Source organism: Perna viridis, chromosome 3 (genome assembly GCF_037379345.1).
Source record: "Perna viridis isolate PV_CMFRI_1.1 ecotype Kerala chromosome 3, ASM3737934v1, whole genome shotgun sequence".
Taxonomy (NCBI): Eukaryota; Metazoa; Mollusca; class Bivalvia; order Mytilida; family Mytilidae; genus Perna; species Perna viridis.
In genome coordinates this window covers 40,194,157-40,213,651 of record NC_142447.1, presented here as the reverse complement: position 1 = coordinate 40,213,651, position 19,495 = coordinate 40,194,157, and the positions used below count along the sequence as shown (strand labels likewise).

General features: G+C 32.5%; 1 protein-coding gene across 2 annotated transcripts; it reads right to left on the bottom strand.

Annotated features, from left to right (window-relative positions):
* Positions 1-1,488: 1,488 nt before the first annotated feature.
* LOC148622236 (F-box/LRR-repeat protein 6-like) lies at positions 1,489-15,762 on the bottom strand. Of its 2 annotated transcripts, none has more exons than XM_088571932.1 (10): positions 15,526-15,762; positions 11,251-11,432; positions 9,697-9,873; positions 7,752-8,067; positions 7,136-7,252; positions 6,248-6,409; positions 4,999-5,099; positions 4,259-4,421; positions 3,287-3,426; positions 1,489-2,866 (listed from the first exon to the last, which is right to left on the bottom strand). In XM_088571932.1, the coding sequence occupies exons 2-10, from the start codon at positions 11,391-11,393 to the stop codon at positions 2,734-2,736; spliced, it is 1,452 nt and encodes a 483-aa protein (XP_088428058.1). In that variant the 5' UTR covers positions 11,394-11,432; positions 15,526-15,762; the 3' UTR covers positions 1,489-2,733. The 2 variants fall into 2 exon arrangements, with proteins under 2 accessions (XP_088428058.1, XP_088428059.1); XM_088571933.1 differs by lacking the exon at positions 15,526-15,762 and adding an exon at positions 13,733-13,865.
* Positions 15,763-19,495: the final 3,733 nt, after the last annotated feature.

The window sequence follows — 19,495 nt, the reverse complement described above, 5'->3', positions numbered from 1 at the left end:
AAGTTTCAACAGTCAAATCGCCGGTCTAAATGTGCGGACGAACGAACGTGCGCTCGGACAAACAAGAACCATCACGAAGTCCCTCTGTTGTATTGGGGATATAAATATAAAAGACGTCCTGTCCTTTCATTTGTAGACGCACATTCGTTCTTTTTTCAGGGAAATAAAATATTTGCATGGCACAGTTTGATACGGCCACAAACGATGAACCACTAACAGTTATTTAAAATTCCTTATGGGTACATTAACCTTAATATCCATTTATGGCATAAATTATTATAACACAATATACTTATACTAGAAAAGAAATGCTTCCTTTTTAGCCCCTTTATGACACTTAAATTCAAAATGGTTGGGGCCATTAATACTAAATTCAATACCAACCTTCCTCTTTTGGATTGTAGCCTTGTAAAATGTTATCAATTTCACGACCTTGTATTAATAGTGCACAAAAGCCAAGTGCCAATGGAAAACCAAGAGAGGGCACAGAGGACACAGCCGACAAATGAACAAAGGCAGGCCAATACTATTATACACAACATTTTTTCTGGGTCATCATCAACAAATCAAAGATAAGAAAGATTTTTTTTTATATTGGACTCTAAAAAAATCCAAGGTCATAAGTGTATCCTGTTGTTGGTTTCATTAAGTTTTATGTCTTGTTGTCTCAATATGTCAATTATTATGTCCTTTTCACACTTCATACCCGTAAGACACATTAATTTTCCTAGAATTTTGGTTCCCCTGATAACTCCTTCCTAGCAATTAAATTTTGATTATTATTTGTGTTGTCAGGGCCTTTCCAGGCTTACTTAAATGTGTGTTTACACTTATTGAAAACCTTTTGGTGACCCTTTATTTACTATTTTATAATAATTATACAATGGTGCATTTGTTGCATTTCACCATATCCACTACTTATTCTATTGTGTGAATTTTGCCAAAACCTTTGAAGATATTTTTTTTAAATCATATAATTTATAATTAATCATCAGTTATTAATATTATAGTTGACTGACACATACCAATTGAAATAATGACAAGTCTGACTCAAAGACAGAACTCTGATGTTGACATTTTTTAATTCAACAGGTGGGGAAAAATTTATTGTTATCACAAGATTCGGCATATCAAAGATTCAATCAAGAACTGTTTGCGAGCTAATTTTGGTTGTACCCCTCAACTGCAGTATGTAGCATGTTTAAGTTGAATTATCACTGTTAACATCCAGCAACCATTATTTCTTTCATGTAAACCTATAGATGATGCAAGACCAATTCTATCAGTTTCATTAAAATTCAATCATTGGCTTATGAGAAGCTTACAAAGTACATGGAGTGACAAACAAATGTTTGAAATGAATAGACAAGATAATCCCTTTGTACATATGTACAATTTTTGTTGAGGATATAATAAAAAAAGTTTAAACTTGGACCATTTTCAGCAGCAAGAAACTAATATACGAAGTAGCAATAAAATTTAACAAAGTGATAAAAATATTTTTAATTTACAAAATTTATATAGAAAATGACATAAAAGTTTACATTACGAAAAAAAACAATAACATATTTTAAACATAAGTTAAACAACACAAGTAATACAGGAAAACCTGTCTAAATGAACCCCTTTTGGACTGTAAAATTGTGTATGGTTTAAACAGGTGTTTGGTTTACCCAGTATCAAAATTTAAACTGATATGAAGCAATTTTAAATATAGTGTTTGATTTAGACAGGTTACACTGTATTATTCACAGTCATTATTGTAAAACATTTATTCCATTACAATAAGTGTAGCTGCTTGAAACAGTCATGACAATATTTCAATTTTATTAAACAGATGAAATCATGAAAACAATGAAGGAATAGATTGATGCTTACCCTACCAGTGCACCTGGTCCTTGCTCCCAGTTTTATGGAGTCCAAGTTGCTCATTTACTTTTGTTAATTTGTATGTATTAATTTAGTTACTTAATGTTCTTTGTTGGGATTATCTGTTTCCATGTCTGGTCTGTCCCTGGATTACATACTGTTGATTACTGCTAGAATCTTGGTTCCCTTGATTACCCTTTCAGACCAACCAATAATCAATGAATTATATAACTGATTGTCATTCCTATCTTCTCCACATTTCACACATGTATACACGTTCACAGGTATTCTAATTACGGTAGGTTTGGTATGAGATCCAGGTTCCTCTATTTCTGAACCAGAACCTTTAAATTCCATTCAAACTCTTACACTGATTCTTTATTGAGAACCTTTCATTTTTTTTTTCAAGTGGACATTTGAATTGTAATTTGAAAGAGTCCTGGACCTGTCACTCTTGAAAGCTAATTTGATGTCCTGTAAAGACAATTTTTATATTTCTGTTTACTTAATATGCTGCATAGAGTATGTATAAACTATAAAAATGTTTCCTGAATTATATTTATCTTAAATACTAAATGCATATAAAAAACTAATGGTGGATTCAAATTTTACTCGTGTATGTTAGGTATACAAATATATGCCTAAGTTTTGATAAACTTTCAACAGATGGAAGTTGGAAAACAATAACTAAGTTAAATCCCTACTTCTCTGGTTCTTGCAAAGGATATTTGCCAAAACAAAATCAATTGTTTTTTTCTGCCCATACTCCCTAGCTGCATTAAACAGATGAGAAGCTGCCCTCTTAAATATGAAATCATATCTGTATCAGAGCATCATTTTCCCTGAGGTTAAAGGTCAATCATGTCAAATATTTTTCAATTTATTTTTCAGGATCTTTATTTCTTCCCCTTTGTATGAGCGTTTGATTCCCCGAAACAAGTTCCTGCAGGATTCCAACTGGATATGCTTCAAATGTGGACTTTTATCAAGTAAAGACCTGGAGAAAGTAAAATAAAAGCTACTTTTCAAGAAATTCATTTGTACACATAGAAACAATGCTTATCCCTACAACAAACTGAATATTAAAACCACATGATTAAGCTGTACAAAATCTATAAATTTAGGCTCAAATGCCACAAACTATATCAAAAAAAGAATTTTATCTGAAGTATGAAGTTGATTGCATGTTTTTTATTTCCAATGCCATATTTATTTTTTTTCCCTTGAATAACAATTTTTCTGATTTCACTTAGACAGAGATTTCTTTTGATTTTACTTTAAGTATTTATTTTTCTTTTAATAATGGTCTACGTCACAGGCTTGTGAGAAGGTTGTGTTTTATAAAAACCCCATACATGAATATCAAATTAAGATATTTTGTGATTTGTCATTATTCCTGTATTTTTCTGACACTTACCTGAGATTTCTAGTAATGATATTGGACCCTGTTAATTGAATGTTTTCTAACAGTAAGACAGGTCCACTAGCTAAAGCCTCAACAGCAAGCTCTACATTTTGTGTCCATGACAAATCCACTACTCTGAGACTGTGTCTCCACTGAAAAATAAAAGTTCTTACAAAAGATAATTGTGTAAGGAAGAAACCATTATACAAGAGGAAATTAGAATTGTATTAATTATTTTGCACAGCAGGATGATATAGACAAGGAACTAAAAATTTGAAACTGGACTTATTTACAGTCCAAATCTAAGATTTAGCAAATCAAAGAACTTAGTGAATTTGAAATTTCATGAAATCAAACAGTTTTAAAAAAAAATAAAATTAAAAAGTTTAATTTAGATATGTTAGATATAAATAACGGAAAAGGTACCCCATTTCCAAAATCAAGATACAAAGAAAATGGTAGGTTCTGTATATCAAGAACCTCAGAAACTAAATTTTAGTTGAAACCAAACAAACTTTATTTTTCAACCATTTGTTCCCTGACTTGTTTCAAATTGAAACTAGGGCCCAAAAGCTGACATTTCAATAAACAGTAAGATTGAGTATTACATAGAACTCTCAAAGTTTCATTTTCTTTGAATTAAAAAAAAAATTAATTTGGTTCATAATTTGGACCAGGCCCAAAATCAATAAAGTGCTATAACAATGAAATGACAACCTCCTCTTTATACTTAAAAAGAATATTTATAATTGACCAATGGTGATTGAGAACACTGCTCAATTAGACCATTCATCAGGAAAAAATAAACACCAATTTGCACTGATATGGAATGCATGCATCTGACATGTAAAACCTGTAGCTGAAAGCTCTGACAGCTGATGTGTTGCCTGTTACTCAATTTATGACAATCAATTCTACACTAGGAACTTTACAAATACAAAACAGTTATCTCCTAAATGAACAGTCATCAGTTTTATAACATACCTTAAGAAATAATTCTAAATAAGAATCATCATACTGTGTAGAAGATAGACCTATATGCAAACTCTCTACATCAGCTGCTGGCATGTTGGACAAAACATTATAGGCTTCATTACATCTTCCTCGGATGTCTAAAACTTTCAGTTTGGGAGACTTGTGAAGAATCCTTAGAAAAATGCAGACCAAAAGTTTCAAAGAAGGAATACAAGTTCATTTTTTTGATAGCCAATAATTGACATATGACTAAAGATGCAGATGAAGTATTCATAAGATGGAATAAGAGATTAACAATACTAAAAATTCTTTGTATCATATTTATGGAATAAGATGCTTCGCTGGGAGCAGCTCCATATGATTGTATTGTATACAAGCATTTCATAAGGTTTCAGTTGATAGTTTATTTAGATATTGATAATTCTATGTGTGCATCATTGATTTCGACTTTGGAAGAATCTAATCATAGGCCCAATGAAATTGAAAAGACAGCCAAAATAAAAAATTATACAACTTTTGCATGCATCATATATTTGTCAGCACATAAGTATCTTCAATATACATGTAAACACTATTAAAGTAAGCCAAAATAGGAGGTATACATTCACAATATTTTCTTAGTTCAATTAATAAAATATTGAAAGATTGTTTTAGAATGACATGCTGAAACATTTCTCATTGTAAAATGGGTTTTACAAAACTTTAGGTCCCCAAAAACATACATCTTGATTATAATATTACAAGTTTACCTGTAGAGCACATCATAGACTGTAGTATTATGCATGTAATTCTTTCCACTGAGGTCAAAGATCCTCAACTCTTCAAGGTCAGGAAACCCAGGAGACATATCCTACATAAATAATATTGTTATGTTTGAATATGCATTTATAGGTATATAATTCCTACCTTGTTACATCAAACATTCTCAGTGTTCTCATTGGTCAAGCAGGTGAAGCAGAATTAACTTGTCTTGGCTCATTATTAATATGAGGCAGGTATAACCTGTCAGAGGATGAACTGGAATATACTGATATTTTTATGCCCTTAACTGTTTAAAACTTTTAAAAAAGTTTAACAAAATTTTAAGATGTGAGCTATTAAGTACCAGTCCATATAAAATACAGACACTGGCAATGGTAAAGTGAATCATGGTGTAGAAAAACCCACCAAACAAACGATGCTCTTTCAGTCTATATATTCTATACTTTCACTTAACGGTTATCATTTCTGCATTCAGATCTGCACTTTTTAGAAAATCACACAACTACCACTAAATAAACCAAATGAAATCAAATAAAGAACGATAACTCTTGCAAAGTGCCAATTTCATGTACAATCTACATAATTTTTATCTCAAGAGCGCAACAACCAAAGGAAAAACTAAGACTGGTTATGTGATCAGTAACAGTTTCTGAACAAGAAATAAAACTAAATTTGGTGGGTTTTTGATATACATGAATCACTTTTTGTCTGGTTTTAATAAAGACTGCTACTTCACATTTTGTTTTTGTTAAAGATACAAAAGTAAAGGGATCCTTACCCAGTAATACAAGCTTGCTTACTGACTGAAATTGGTACTTTCAGTGCTTCAAAGGTGATAGGTCAAATTCATATTAATTACCTTTATGAGGATTTGGTCCTCTATAAATCTAGTCTACATCATAGCCATGAATGATTTTTATTCTAATAAAACAGTTATTTACAACAAGTTTTCACATTTTCAAATGTACAACGAATAAATGTTTAGTTCAGACCATATGTCTTCCAAATTAATAAACATAATTCTTTTATCAATGACCTCAGTTGCTTGAAATGAGCATGTACATTGGAATACAACATATGGATATTTTCAGGATACCAAAAAAGTTTGATTGGATCATTTGAAATAGGTCCACAAGACATAGCTACATTTTGGTTACTATACTCATAACTGTAAGTTTATCTAAATTTAATTATCCTTGTGGTATCAAAGCCTTATAAGTCTGAAAAGGCCATTACCTTATCATCATCAGTCTTCGGAACACCTTTGTATCTATTGTTGCCCATTCTAAGAACCTTCAGTTTAGGACATGACCTGTGGAACTCCTCTAGATCCATAGTTATATATGTTGGTACATTGTCAATGTTGGATATATCTAAAACTGTCAACTTGGGACATTTCTGAAAGTTATTGAATATACTATTACATTGTTTTGATTAAAAAATAACATCACAACAATGAATATTTCAGTGGGGTTTCCTCTCCTTTGTAAATGTATAAACATTGTCTACAAATTAGTCACTGTCTTTTCAAGAAGTTCTGATTGACAGTTTGACAGCACACGAACATAAACTTGGGCTCATTTTGTAGATTATGGTTTTTTTTGTGGTTTAAGCATGATGCAATTCATACGGATCAGATGTCAATAAGTTGCATTTCTTAGCATACCAAAAATGATTTATCAGAGAAATACTGGTAGAATATTTAAAGGAAGTGAGCATGACATTATACATTTTTGGCAGGCAATAAAAATGCATGACACCAATAATTGCTTTTTAGCATTGCTTGTTACAACTAATAAGATAAACATGCATATTTAAGGAATTTTACTGATTTTTTTTTCAAATATACATGTAATACTACAAAGACTTATAAACAAATAAACTATTCATATTTCATTTTCTTAAGTGTAGAAGTTACATTATGATATCACATTCTCTTCTGATTTGGAACTTACTAAACACTGTACTTTAGGACCATCTACAGTTTTGAATTATAAACAAAATATATAAATAAACTTACAAAGAAAAGGACGGCTTTGAGTGAAAATATTAAAAACTTACTATTCAGGAAACAGAGAAATTTTATATTTTGCATTCTTAGATTTTGCAGCAGTTTAAACTTGCCATGATAGACTCCATCACTGTGATAAAGCCTAGAAGCTTATTGTTATGGCTTATATCTATACGCTTTAACTTAGCACATCTCTTCTGAATAAAGTCTTTCAAAGACACAGAGGTTATCTGAAATGATAGAGAAGTCTTCCAAAGACACATAGGTTATCTGAAATGATAGAGAAGTCTTCCAAAGACACATAGGTTATCTGAAACAAGTCAATTTTCATATTTTTGTCTCATGTGATAAGAAAGAAATGGCCACTAAGTGAAAGAATGAAAAAACACATCCCTCATCTTCAATTTCATGTCAAGTATCAATGTCCCCCAGCTGGAATTCTGTAGCCCGTAACCTAGTTGGTACCAACTTGGCAATTCAAAATTTACTCCCAAACACCTAACTTACAGAAGAGTGTGTATGGTATTGGAATTTATCTTTAAGGTACAATTACTATAGTGGGATTGTATTTTTTTTAGATTTTAATCCTCATATATCTTAGAATTTATATACCATGCAACACAAATGATGAAGATGATGAAGATAGTGTCTGTCACACTTAGTTGGTCAATATAAAATTTTTAAATGAAATGAATATGACAAAACTTAGCTATGTTGTGGTATACTCACACCAGTACCAGAAAAATCAATGTCTATCAGATAAGTACAATTCTCTGCAAGGGAAACAACTCCCTCTTGTTTTAACTTCTTACAATTTGACAGGTTTACACACTGTAGGTGTAAACAGTTCTCAGTCAATGTTTTAAAGGCATTTGGTAGAGTCCATCCAGATAAGTTTATATCTTCACACTGAGATAATCTATGTTCACTTAACCATCGCAAAGTTTCGTCTTTGGCCTTAATCCACCCATATGATAGGTCAACCTTTCTCCACAGTGAAGGATGTACTGCTAGATCTCTCCACTGAGTGCATACTTTCTGAGCCCTAAAAATACACATACATAATAACACTCATCATGTAACATTTATTAAGAGGAATATTGTGTTGTATGAAAACTACAAAAAGTACTAAATCAGGTCTTAAAAAAAATTCTAAAGAAAATATGAAGTTGCATGCATTGTTGTGCTAGGGATACCCCACTCATACAGGAAGTTGATACTGTGCAGCAATCAAAACTGCTTACAATGTTTGCCCTATCTACATAAAGCAACAAACCAAATTTGAAAACAATCCATCCATTGGAAGCTGAGATTTTTTACAAAAACATTCCCTGTCTTTCAACATTGTATATAGTGAAGTCCCATGAAACAGAGAGTTGGTATTGTACAGCAATTAAAATAGGGTACGTAAGTCTCATCATGCGAAACCATGGTTTCATGAGAATAAGTCCTCGTCTACTATTCAAATGCATGGAGATTCGTCATTAACATAACATTGAGTTCAAAATTAAAAGCAAAATATCTTCTTGTGTAAAAATACTGATAAAAAAAGACAAATATCTAGTTCTACAGGATGAAAATGTTAAGAAAAGCATAAAATAGAAGATTTTGCATTATAATGCGGCGTTTCAATTTCCCAGAAGTAAACAATAAATTGCAGATCAGTCTTTGGATTTCAATACATTCTACATTGGAAATTCCTGAAGCAAAACTGAAACTAGAATGAGACTTACAAGCCCTATTGCAAACAATGTATGCCTCATCTATCTAAAACCACACAACAAGTTAGATATCTATAAGGAGCTGAAATTTTTGTGATGAAAATTTTCTCTATCATTTCATATAGTGAAAAATAGCATAGTCCCACAAAACAAGAAGTCGATATCATACAGCAATCAAAATCCCATACTACATGAGCCTCATCTACATAGAGCCACACATAGAATTTGAGATCAATCAATTCATTGGGTGATGAGATAATTGTGACGAAATTTGGATGGACAAAGTGATACCACTCACTCATGGAGAGGGGATATAATAAACAGCTATGCCATCTGCCCAATATACACTCGTCCCTTTTCAGCTCATTTTCATACTTAAAGTTAATATTCATGATCAATTAATGTTGATTGACAGCACTGCTCACTTAGACTATCCCCCCCCCAAAAAAAATGGAATCAGCAATTTATATTTTGTTTAAGAAGAAGCTTCTTTTTAGCTCCTTATTTCTAATTTGTCCTAACCATTTAAAGGAATCAAAAGTTACCTCTTGTGATGTGGAATTTGTGGTACAATTTCAAAGAAATCCATACAATTTTACTCATTCTATTGTCAAGAAAGCAGAAAGCTGTTGCAAACATGGACAATTTACAAAAAAAATCAAAGTCTTCTAAAAAATTACATTTTTGGCCACTTTGATCCCTTGTTACTCAAAATTGAAAAATGCAGTTATGGAATTCCGATGAATCCAATGTAAAAATAAACACTTATTTTATCCATTTTTGGCCCTTTTTGCTGAACAGTAGGGACCAGTAACCCCATCTTATATAGCAAGCTTCCTCAACCAGCAAGTAACTAAACAAACAGCTTACATTCAGCACAATCACAAATCAAATCATGCTAATAAAAATAGATTTAAAAAGTTCTTTTTTTTTGTATTGTTCTATTAAAGTACCTGCACAAAAATGGTAATGGTCCAGCAATTTTCACTACATCTTGGAATATATGTAGCCATAGCTCTGTAGGTAAGGGAGGTAACTCTGTAGCTGTCATTTGTAATGTGATACCATTAGGTTTGTCTCCATTTTTATCTAACTTTGCTTTCTTTAAATCACTTTCTATTGTCTTCTCCCTACAAATTAACATCATAACAATGAATATATTACTAAAGAGCATTTTTACCTGCATAAAATATTATACTACATCATATCATGTATGTTTCATCATATACAAAGCAATCATGCTCAATCAGATTTTAATACAAATGAAATTTCATCAGATTTGAAACAAAGAAGTTTTCTAACATTTCTGGGCAGATATCTGACATGCACTGCCTTGACCACTGAGTCAATGTCCACACAAATGAGGATCATTTATGAAATAAATGCATGAATTTGAGTCTGCTTCCAAAACTGAGTTACTTGAATCTGAAGTTTAAGTTTAAAATTATATATACTACTATCACTGGCTATAGTGGGTGTTTTACATGGATGTTCAATCCTAGCCTACTATACATGTATACAACATACACATTTCCGATTTTATCAAAAGAAATTGTTATATAACTCAAGCTTGTAAGAACATTCACAAAATTTTTCAACCAGTACAAGGAACTCTTCTGAAACATAGATGTATTTGTAAAGCATTAATACTTGTGGGTATCTCCCACCCTTTATTTTATGGTAATATTCAGAAAGCATTGAAAGCTCAATACTCATCCAAAAAGTTTACTAAACCATTGAATAGACTCATTTGCAAGGGGTACCGAGTATATTTATGATATTGTTGTCAAATCATTAAAGATATCATTTTTTGGCATTAACATTGATTCACTCATAGGATCTTCACACAGAAATTAACACACTATATCTCAAGCAGTTTTTGGCAGGACATGTGACTGTGTTCTGTCCTTATTGTATGAATTATGATGTACCACAGTTCTCAACCCTGAATGGAAAGAATTGGGATTGATACTGCACACGATGAGAACATAACCTTATGTAGATTTAAACTACATGTAGTTGAGAGCTGGCATATCAGTTAACTGCAAGTAGTCCATTTGTGTAACATATAATCAGTTTCTTTATTTTTTTTAACTGATTTTGATGTAATTTATTGCATAATATTTTTCCACAGTGGCCCTCTGTATTTTTTGTTTGTTGTCACTTTAGTTTTGTTTTATTTTGCTTGAGTCTATAAAGGCCACTCTTTTGTTATACCTGTGTGAAAATTTTGAGGCCAGCTGCAGCCTGCACTCGTTCATTGAAGACCTATGGGTGACCTTGAGCTGACAATTTTCAACCTGTCGGGAATGTGTCTCTTTGACATATTCACCATATCCATTCTGGTTATACAATTTAGTATACTTGAATTAGTAGGCTGAGATTAGATGATCATAAATACCCTTCAAGTTATGGGAGAAAATATGCAAAATGTACATGTACATGTATCATAATCATCCTCATTTGACATATATGTACCTCTATTGTATAATCATTGGCTTACAAACCTTTCATCTTCGTCATCTAAGGGAAAAAAATCTGAGTCATCGGAATCATCTGATGGCCATTCTTCACCATTTCTACTGAAAAACAGTATCTGGTTCTTTGGGTCTTTTTTCACACCAAATATTCCTCTTTGTTGTCTTGACATGGTTCATACATGTATGTATCATCCAGGCATGCAAAATACCTAAAGGAGAATTAAGACAATAAAAGTGTAATAAGGCCAGAGACAAAAAAAACTTTTCTTTATGGTTATCCTACTTACCCTATTTTGTCTGCTTACCCTTGCACATTTAGTTGGTATTTTTATGAAATAGCATTTTACTATCATTTTTTAGTTCAGCACTATCAAAGTCAAGATATCCTTCAATAAGTGTCCATATAAAATAATTTTAATTTCACCTAAATGTACCTACCAACCCTATTTTTTCATCCAATGTCGCCTGAAACAGAAATTTTTTTCTTGGCAACGAATTTTTTTATTTGTTGGTTTGTTTGACCTGCATAAATTGGGGTTGGTCAATAAAAAAAAAATGGGTAACCAGAAATACATGCAAATATTTAATAAATACAAGTTGGTAGATTTTCTAAAAATCCATCATCAAACATCTCTCAAGCAGGAAAGTATAGTTCTAATGGTCATACATCCAACATGCATGACATGAACATGAAACTACACTATACAGCAATTACCATCAATTTAGAGTCTCATTCCAATTTTATTCTGTCCCAATAATTGTTAACTGGGCACACTGTGATGGCTCTCTTAAGTGGGTCCATTTAAAGTACATGCATTGTACAGAGGAGGAACACATATCTAAAATTGATGACTTCTAATGTCCATTGTCTGGGTTTGATTTTAACCATCTCCAAATGAGCATCCCATTGTGACTGTTGGGAATTTTTCAATGAATTGGGAATTGTCAAGACAGTATGAGTCCATACTTAAAAAGTCAATTTTAATGTGTAAGATCATTGCATTGAACACTCCCGAAGACATGCAAACTTGGTGATGCAAACTTCCAGTTTCAGTATATAGATTGGATATGAAAAGCCTGATTTTACAATTTTTTTCCCAAACTTGGGAATTTCCCTAGTCTAACAGGGGAATGGGGCTGCCAACAGGTAAATGAGGCCGCCATGCAGCCCAAAATATGATAGTAGCATCATCCCTAATTGTGTGTCGACTCAAGGAGCATTTTATAAATAACTTGACATTGTGACTGATATGCATGGACATTTACGAGATATAAATTGATTATTAAAACTTAAAAATACCAGTACCTGATTTCAATGAATCAAAGAAACTTGTATATTTAGCTCCATTTAAAAATCACATTATCCCTATGATGTTACATTTTATGTAAAACAACTACTATTCAAACCTCTTTTTGCCACTTTTAAAGATTGAAATCAATTAAATCATTTTCCTTTGTTCTATGAAGGTTTTGAAGTTTGAAGTTTCAAAATCATTCCTTTATCCATACGCCTGTGAAAAAATCATTGTATGCAGATTTAGTACTTGATTTTTCAAGGAACAGATATCCATGTGCTTCAGACTGTAAGTCTTAGGTGTGCAGACATAATGTACCAGACTGCTCTGTATACCATGTATCTTTCAATATAGATTTTTAAAAAATGTTGTGAATGCCGAAATCCTAGATATTCAGTTATGACAGTTTTCAAATTTTCAGTCTTTTATTCACGTTTTTCAAAACACACTAATTTTAATTTTTGTCTTTTGGCATAGCATTTTTGCACAGAAAGTAATACTTCTAAATTGAAAAAAAAAGAGAAAGCCTTGCAGTTTATATATGAAGACAATAAGAGTACATACAATGTATGATGAACTATTACATCGACCTAAAGTACCATCGCTTGAAATCAGAAGGATGCGTACAATGGCTATAGAGTGTTTTAAGATTTTAAACAAACTGTCATTGTCATGTTTACAAGATCTTGTTGTTTTTAAAAACTCAAATTATGATGTTAGATATTCAAATATTGTAGATATACCAAGAGTACAAAGAACAATCTATGGGAAATATGCTGCAGCTGCTTTATGGAATTACCTACCTGATGATTTTAGAAAAATATCAAATTTTAATCAATTTAAAAACATTATAAAATCTTGGGATGGAAAAAAACTGTAAATGCACAGCATGTGCTGACTGCATCTAGGTTATTTCGAGTATTTATATATATTTTATTTTGCTTTAATGCTTTTATATTGCTTTTATCACCTCAGTTTTAGTTGCTTTTAGTTCTAGTGCTATTTATTCATCTGCTTTCATTTTGCTTTGTTTGCCAGCTCTAATCATATATATGTATCTCTTGTATTGTCCATTATTTATTGGCATGCTTTGTTGTTATATTATGTAGGTCAAAAGCTCAATAGAGATTATGTTTATTATTATGTATTTCATGCTGTCTCTAAATAAAACTTATTTATTTATTTATTAAAGGTGTCATGAAATATATTTTTACCTATACATTCAAACCTCAGTAGTTCGAACTCCAAGGGACCATTGAAATGTGTTTGAGTTATCAGCAGTTCGAGAAATTGAAGTTCGTATATTTCCGGATTTTTTTTCGTTGCCGGTCCAAGTTCAGCTTTGTTGTTAGAAATTGCTTACTTCCTACGACGTTGTGTTAGTTCGTGGATTCTTTTCATTTGCTTTCGGAAGATTATGTTGATTTGTAGACATTAAAAATATGTTCGCCTTTAAAAACGTTCAGAGTTTGAGTTCCGTGGTCAACAATTCGTTTCCAGCCAATTTTCTTTCATGCTTTCATCATATTGACTTCGGAACATTCTCGAACTTCAATCAGGACTATGTTAAGATCAAAACTACTTAATTAGTGATGACTTAATATTACCTGTAACTAACTAAAATGACACTGATTAATGATTGGGTTTCAGTTTTTCACACCTTTTATTACCCAAGATTACAAAATGGTTGACGAGTTTGAGTTAGTAAGGGTTATTCTCTAAGATTTTTTACCGAACGGACCAACTAGTCAGTTTGAGTGTTCAAGAAATCGAAGTTTGAGAAATCCATGCATACATGTGAACCTACCGGCGGTAGTTCATTTCTACCCGAATTAGAACCCGCCTACCATTCTACCATTTAAACAGAAAATCTACCGCTTTCCGAAAATTATACCGTGAACAAATTTTGGACGCCATTTATTTTATTTACTGAACAAAAAAACCTGAGAGGATCGAATAATAACATTTCCGGTTGATCTCGGGCAGACAGGTAAACATGTTAATTAGGGTCATAAACAGTAATTTAGAGCCTTGGTGGTTATCGACGAGATGTAATTAAAGGTGTGATAATTACAGAGCAAACAGGAGATGATTGACGATTATCCAAAGTTTTAGTGGCACGCTCTTACATGATTAAACTATTTATTAGCGACAATTGGGACGCACTGTGTAAATACTGATGCAGGACATTTGATTTTTTTATGGTTATGGAAACACTGAAATTAGCTCAAAGTATGGCTTGTTTTTTATCTAAGTCAATGGAGGAACTATGTGTATTTTTCGATTTGGAGCACTCTCATGATCATCAACTGTCAAAATACCGAAAAGTAATATTTCATCTTCAGCACCTACTGCCAAGAAAGCAAAGCACTGTTCCAAATTCAATGCTGCATGGAAGTCAAAGTTAAAGTGGTGCCAAGCCAGTAATGACTATTTGAAATTAAATCATTTTGATGCATATTAATGCAATAGTAGCAATTGCACGTAGTGACAATATTTAAATGAATTTTTTTTAATTAATAGTAGCTATTTAGTAATGAAGACACTTTTAAATAGAAAGTTATTCATGTTTATGCTGTTCTTGTTATGTAAATATTGTCAATAATAAAATCATTAAAATGTCCAAGTATTACTCCATCAAAAGAGTTATTCTAATTATTCAAATGGGGTATTCAACATTTTTTCTCATGAAAACAGACTTAATACAAGGTTTTCCATAAGTTTGACATATATCTGATTCATTATGCAGCGAAAAAAACGATAAAAAACCTCCAGTTTTCAAACTAAATCTCCAGCTGAAAAAAAATGACATATCTCCAGTTTTTGAAGGAATTACTTTATCACATGTATGTCCATGGTTATTTATGTTGATTATACAGGAGAAAATTTTGGTACTTTGAATTGTGTTCGAGAAATCCCGGGTGTTCGAGCCATCCGAGTTCGAGCGAGTGAAGTTCGACTGTATCTATTATATATATATATACATTTTGTACAAGTAACTGTATACCTCCAATTCCAAATAAAGTACTAAAAATATCACTATCAGTGCTAGTTATCTGAAGTGTCGTGAGTTTCCACCAATCATCACTTTAGTATCTATTCACTCGCATGTAAAAACTTCTCTTTGTGAATTCTCGTATGTACGTTGTTTTTGTTTTTGTTTCTCAGAGCTGAGCTGGTTGCACAAGACGTCCTGGAGATAAATTATGCGGGGGATGGAACGCCATTGTCGACGCTTCATATAAACTACAGTAGATTCGTCCCACAAATAACTCGTCCAAAGATTCGGTACCTCGCTCGTTTTTACAATGTGATTAGGAAATCCTATTGTTAGGACTTAGAGATATACTGACGTTGTCCTTGCACGTTTACATTATACAATGCGATACAATTGTTCTACACCACATACCAGGAAATGACTTTCTTGTCTTGTATAAGAAATCCAACCTGTGATAAGGATACGCAAGTAGTTTTTTTTAGATTTCTACCGTACGTATCAAAATCCAATAGGTAGATGTAGTTTAAATAAACGTAAACACGAAATAGAGCTATATTATTCTAGCATAACTAAATAATATGTATAAATGTGGCTACATAGTATATGGTATTCAATTAATATAGCATCAGTGTTATGAATAAAAAGTAAAAAACAATAAAATTAAAATAAAGGATGAGGGGCTTATTTACAGTAGGTACTAAAACTCATAAACAAATAATTAATAAAAGATGAAAAAAATGACCTTCAGAAGTTTCAATAATACTCATTTTTTAAATCTATTTATTTATTTTATTACTAGAATTTATTTATTTATTTATTTTTGAATTTTACATTCTGAAATTGATTTTTTTTATAAAGTTGTGCTGTATAGTTTACCTAATACGGTATGACTGGATTATTTTAATATTCATTAGCTATAATATTCTTATTTAATAATTTAAAATAAAGCAAGGTTAAATACTAATAGAAAATCCTTTCTTAAAATTTATGACAATACTAAAAGCTGCTATTTATCATCTAAAAGAGACATAAAACGATTGTACTTAAGTTTGTCTAGGTGGGGATCATGACAATATAAGAGAAATTGTGCTGTACAGGCTTGTGCAGATAGAGCATTTCTGTACCCCATTTCCCTGTGCACCCAGAGTTATATGTACATGGCTTGTATACAGATATCATATCTGTTAATGCATGCCAAACTTAAACATATATCGGTTTCGATCTGTCATAATTTTTCTTTTGGATTTGCTTGAAATTGTTATAAAGAAGGAGCCTTTAAATGTATCACTGTGTCAGACGTAATTTTTCCCCATGCAATGCAAAGACCCATGCAGTTCCTAGACATTTTTAGAATTCTTCAGCAGAAGTATTGTACAATCTACTAATGGCTGAACCATGCGTTCCTTGGTCAGACTTTCCAGGAAGTCTATACTATTGACCATAAGAGTGCTTATTAGCATATCTCTATGTTTTTGTCTGGTATGTTCTAGTCTTTGGCAATTTAACAAGAAGTGCTTATAAACCTCTAGTTCTTTATCACATAATTTACAACTGATTTGATTTGACATTATCAAATTTATTCTGAATTTCTTGAACTTTATATGTTCCAGTCAGTATCAGTTGATTTCTTTTGCGAATACTCCATTGCAATCTTTCATACCATCTTTGAAGTATATGTATAGTGATCTTCGTTCGGGCTCGGTGTATCATTTTTCAACTTTTCCAGAAAGAAAAACAAGCCGTTCATTTATCCGTTCATTAAAAACTTTCATCGCCACTATACATCACCTCAAATGCACGATGTCGCCTTAAACGTTCTTCTTCCTTTCATACAAAAAACTCTTGGACTTCATCACATTCGAACTGAACTCTATCCTATACCTCTCACTCTATTAAGACTATTATCTGAATATAATAGCATTAAAACCTATGATTTTTTCAACACTGTATACTTCTATTCCCCATACTCAGTTAAAATCCCGAATTAAAAACATTATACATCGTTGTTTTTCCAAAAAAGATGGTACACCTAGATACAAATATATAGTTCTTGGTAGAGATTCCTCATACTTTGTAAGAAATAATTCAAAATCATCTTCCAAATATACAGAGGAAGATGTTTACAAAATGCTGGAATTTTTAATCGACAACATATTTGTCCAGTGTGGTGGACGTGTTTTTCAACAAACGGTCAGCATTCCCATGGGAACAAATTGAGCTCCTTTACTTGCTGACATATTCCTTCACTCTTATGAGGCTGACTTTATAGCTGATCTGACCAGAAAGAGAGAATACCGTTTGGCTAGATCCTTCAATCTCAGTTTCCGCTATATAGATGACGTATTATCTGTAAACAATCCTAATTTCGGGGATTTGATACATCGCATCTATCCAAAAGAACTTGAGATAAAGGATACTACAGACACTGTGAAGTCAGCCTCATATCTTGACCTACACTTAGAAATCGATGGTAAAAGAAAACTATTGACCAAACTTTACGACAAACGTGATGACTTTTCATTCAGAATTGTCAACTTTCTTTTCATCTGTGGCAACATCCCTTCAGCACCTGCGTATGGAGGGTTCATATCACAACTCATACGTTATGCCAGAACTTGCCGAAACTACGCAGACTTTTTGTATCGCACTAGAACTCCTTCTGGAACAGGGTTATGTTGCTACAAGATTGAAGTCATCACTACAGAAGTTTTATGGTCGTCATCATGGAACTCGTGGATCGTTATGATGTATCCATCTGCACCATGAAAACTTATTTATTCAACGGGTCATAGTTTTCCTTTCCTCGTTTGTCTACCCCGGACTTGACTTTTTATGAGCAACTCGGCGGGTGTTTCTAGAAAAGCAGAGGACGCTTACCCTACCGGTGCACCTGGTCCATGCTCCCAGATTTTAGTGGAGTCCGAGTTGCTCATTTGCTTTTGTTACCTTGTATGTATGATTTTAGTTACTTTATGTTCTTTGTTGTGTATGTCTGTTTTCCATATGTGGTCTTTGTCCCTGGATTACATTCTTCTGATTACCGCTATAACCTTGGTTCCCTTGATTACTCCTTCACAAAACAACTCCTGACACTCCTGTTTCTGAACCTAGCTCATCATTATACAGACTTGTGGCCATCATTTTGGATATTGGTTTCCACGTTCAATTTAAACCAGTTTGTGTATAGATGCAATTAATTTGGCTAACATCCTCGATCACAAAAACGTCACCAACAAAACTTCCCTGTATTTCAAAGACAAATTAATACCGATGACTTCATATTCCTATACTTCACCAACCGCACCCAAAATTTTCAATTATAAAAGGCTATTGCAGGAGGTTTAAACATCATCGAAAACGAATCTCTACGTAAGGTCCTTTCTAAAGGTCCCAAGAACCGTGAACCATGAGCTTCAAAATTGGAATTTTAACTTTAAAGTCATTATGAACGCCGTGGATGACTACGCCAGAAAATGGATAACACGAGAACAAGAAGACATTGATTCTCTGTCAGAGTGGGTAAAAAGGCTTTAAGCTATGAGGTCTTTAATTTTGAGGCGTATGAGAGTTTTAAGTAGGTCAATGAGTGTCAAGTCAACACTGCATCAATTTTCAAAGACCCCGATGTAGCAAAACATTGTCTACTATACACGACAAATATATTGTCGTACAAACAGACAAAGCCAAAAAAAACCCATTGTTTTTGTCAGCAAAACGTATTACATCCAATGTCTACTATCAGAGGTAGATGTAGAAAATAAAAGTAGTAATAAGACCTAAACTGCTTCCACATCCTCTATAGAAGAGATAGTGGAAAACCATAAATCTGTGCTATCCTCTTTTGGTACCTCTACCAAACACGATGAATGTGATCTACCGTCTATGCACTGAATTCCTAAACTCCACAAGAATCCATACAAACAACGCTGTATAGCTGGATCTGCAAAATGTACCACCAAACCTCTTTCAAAACTTTTAA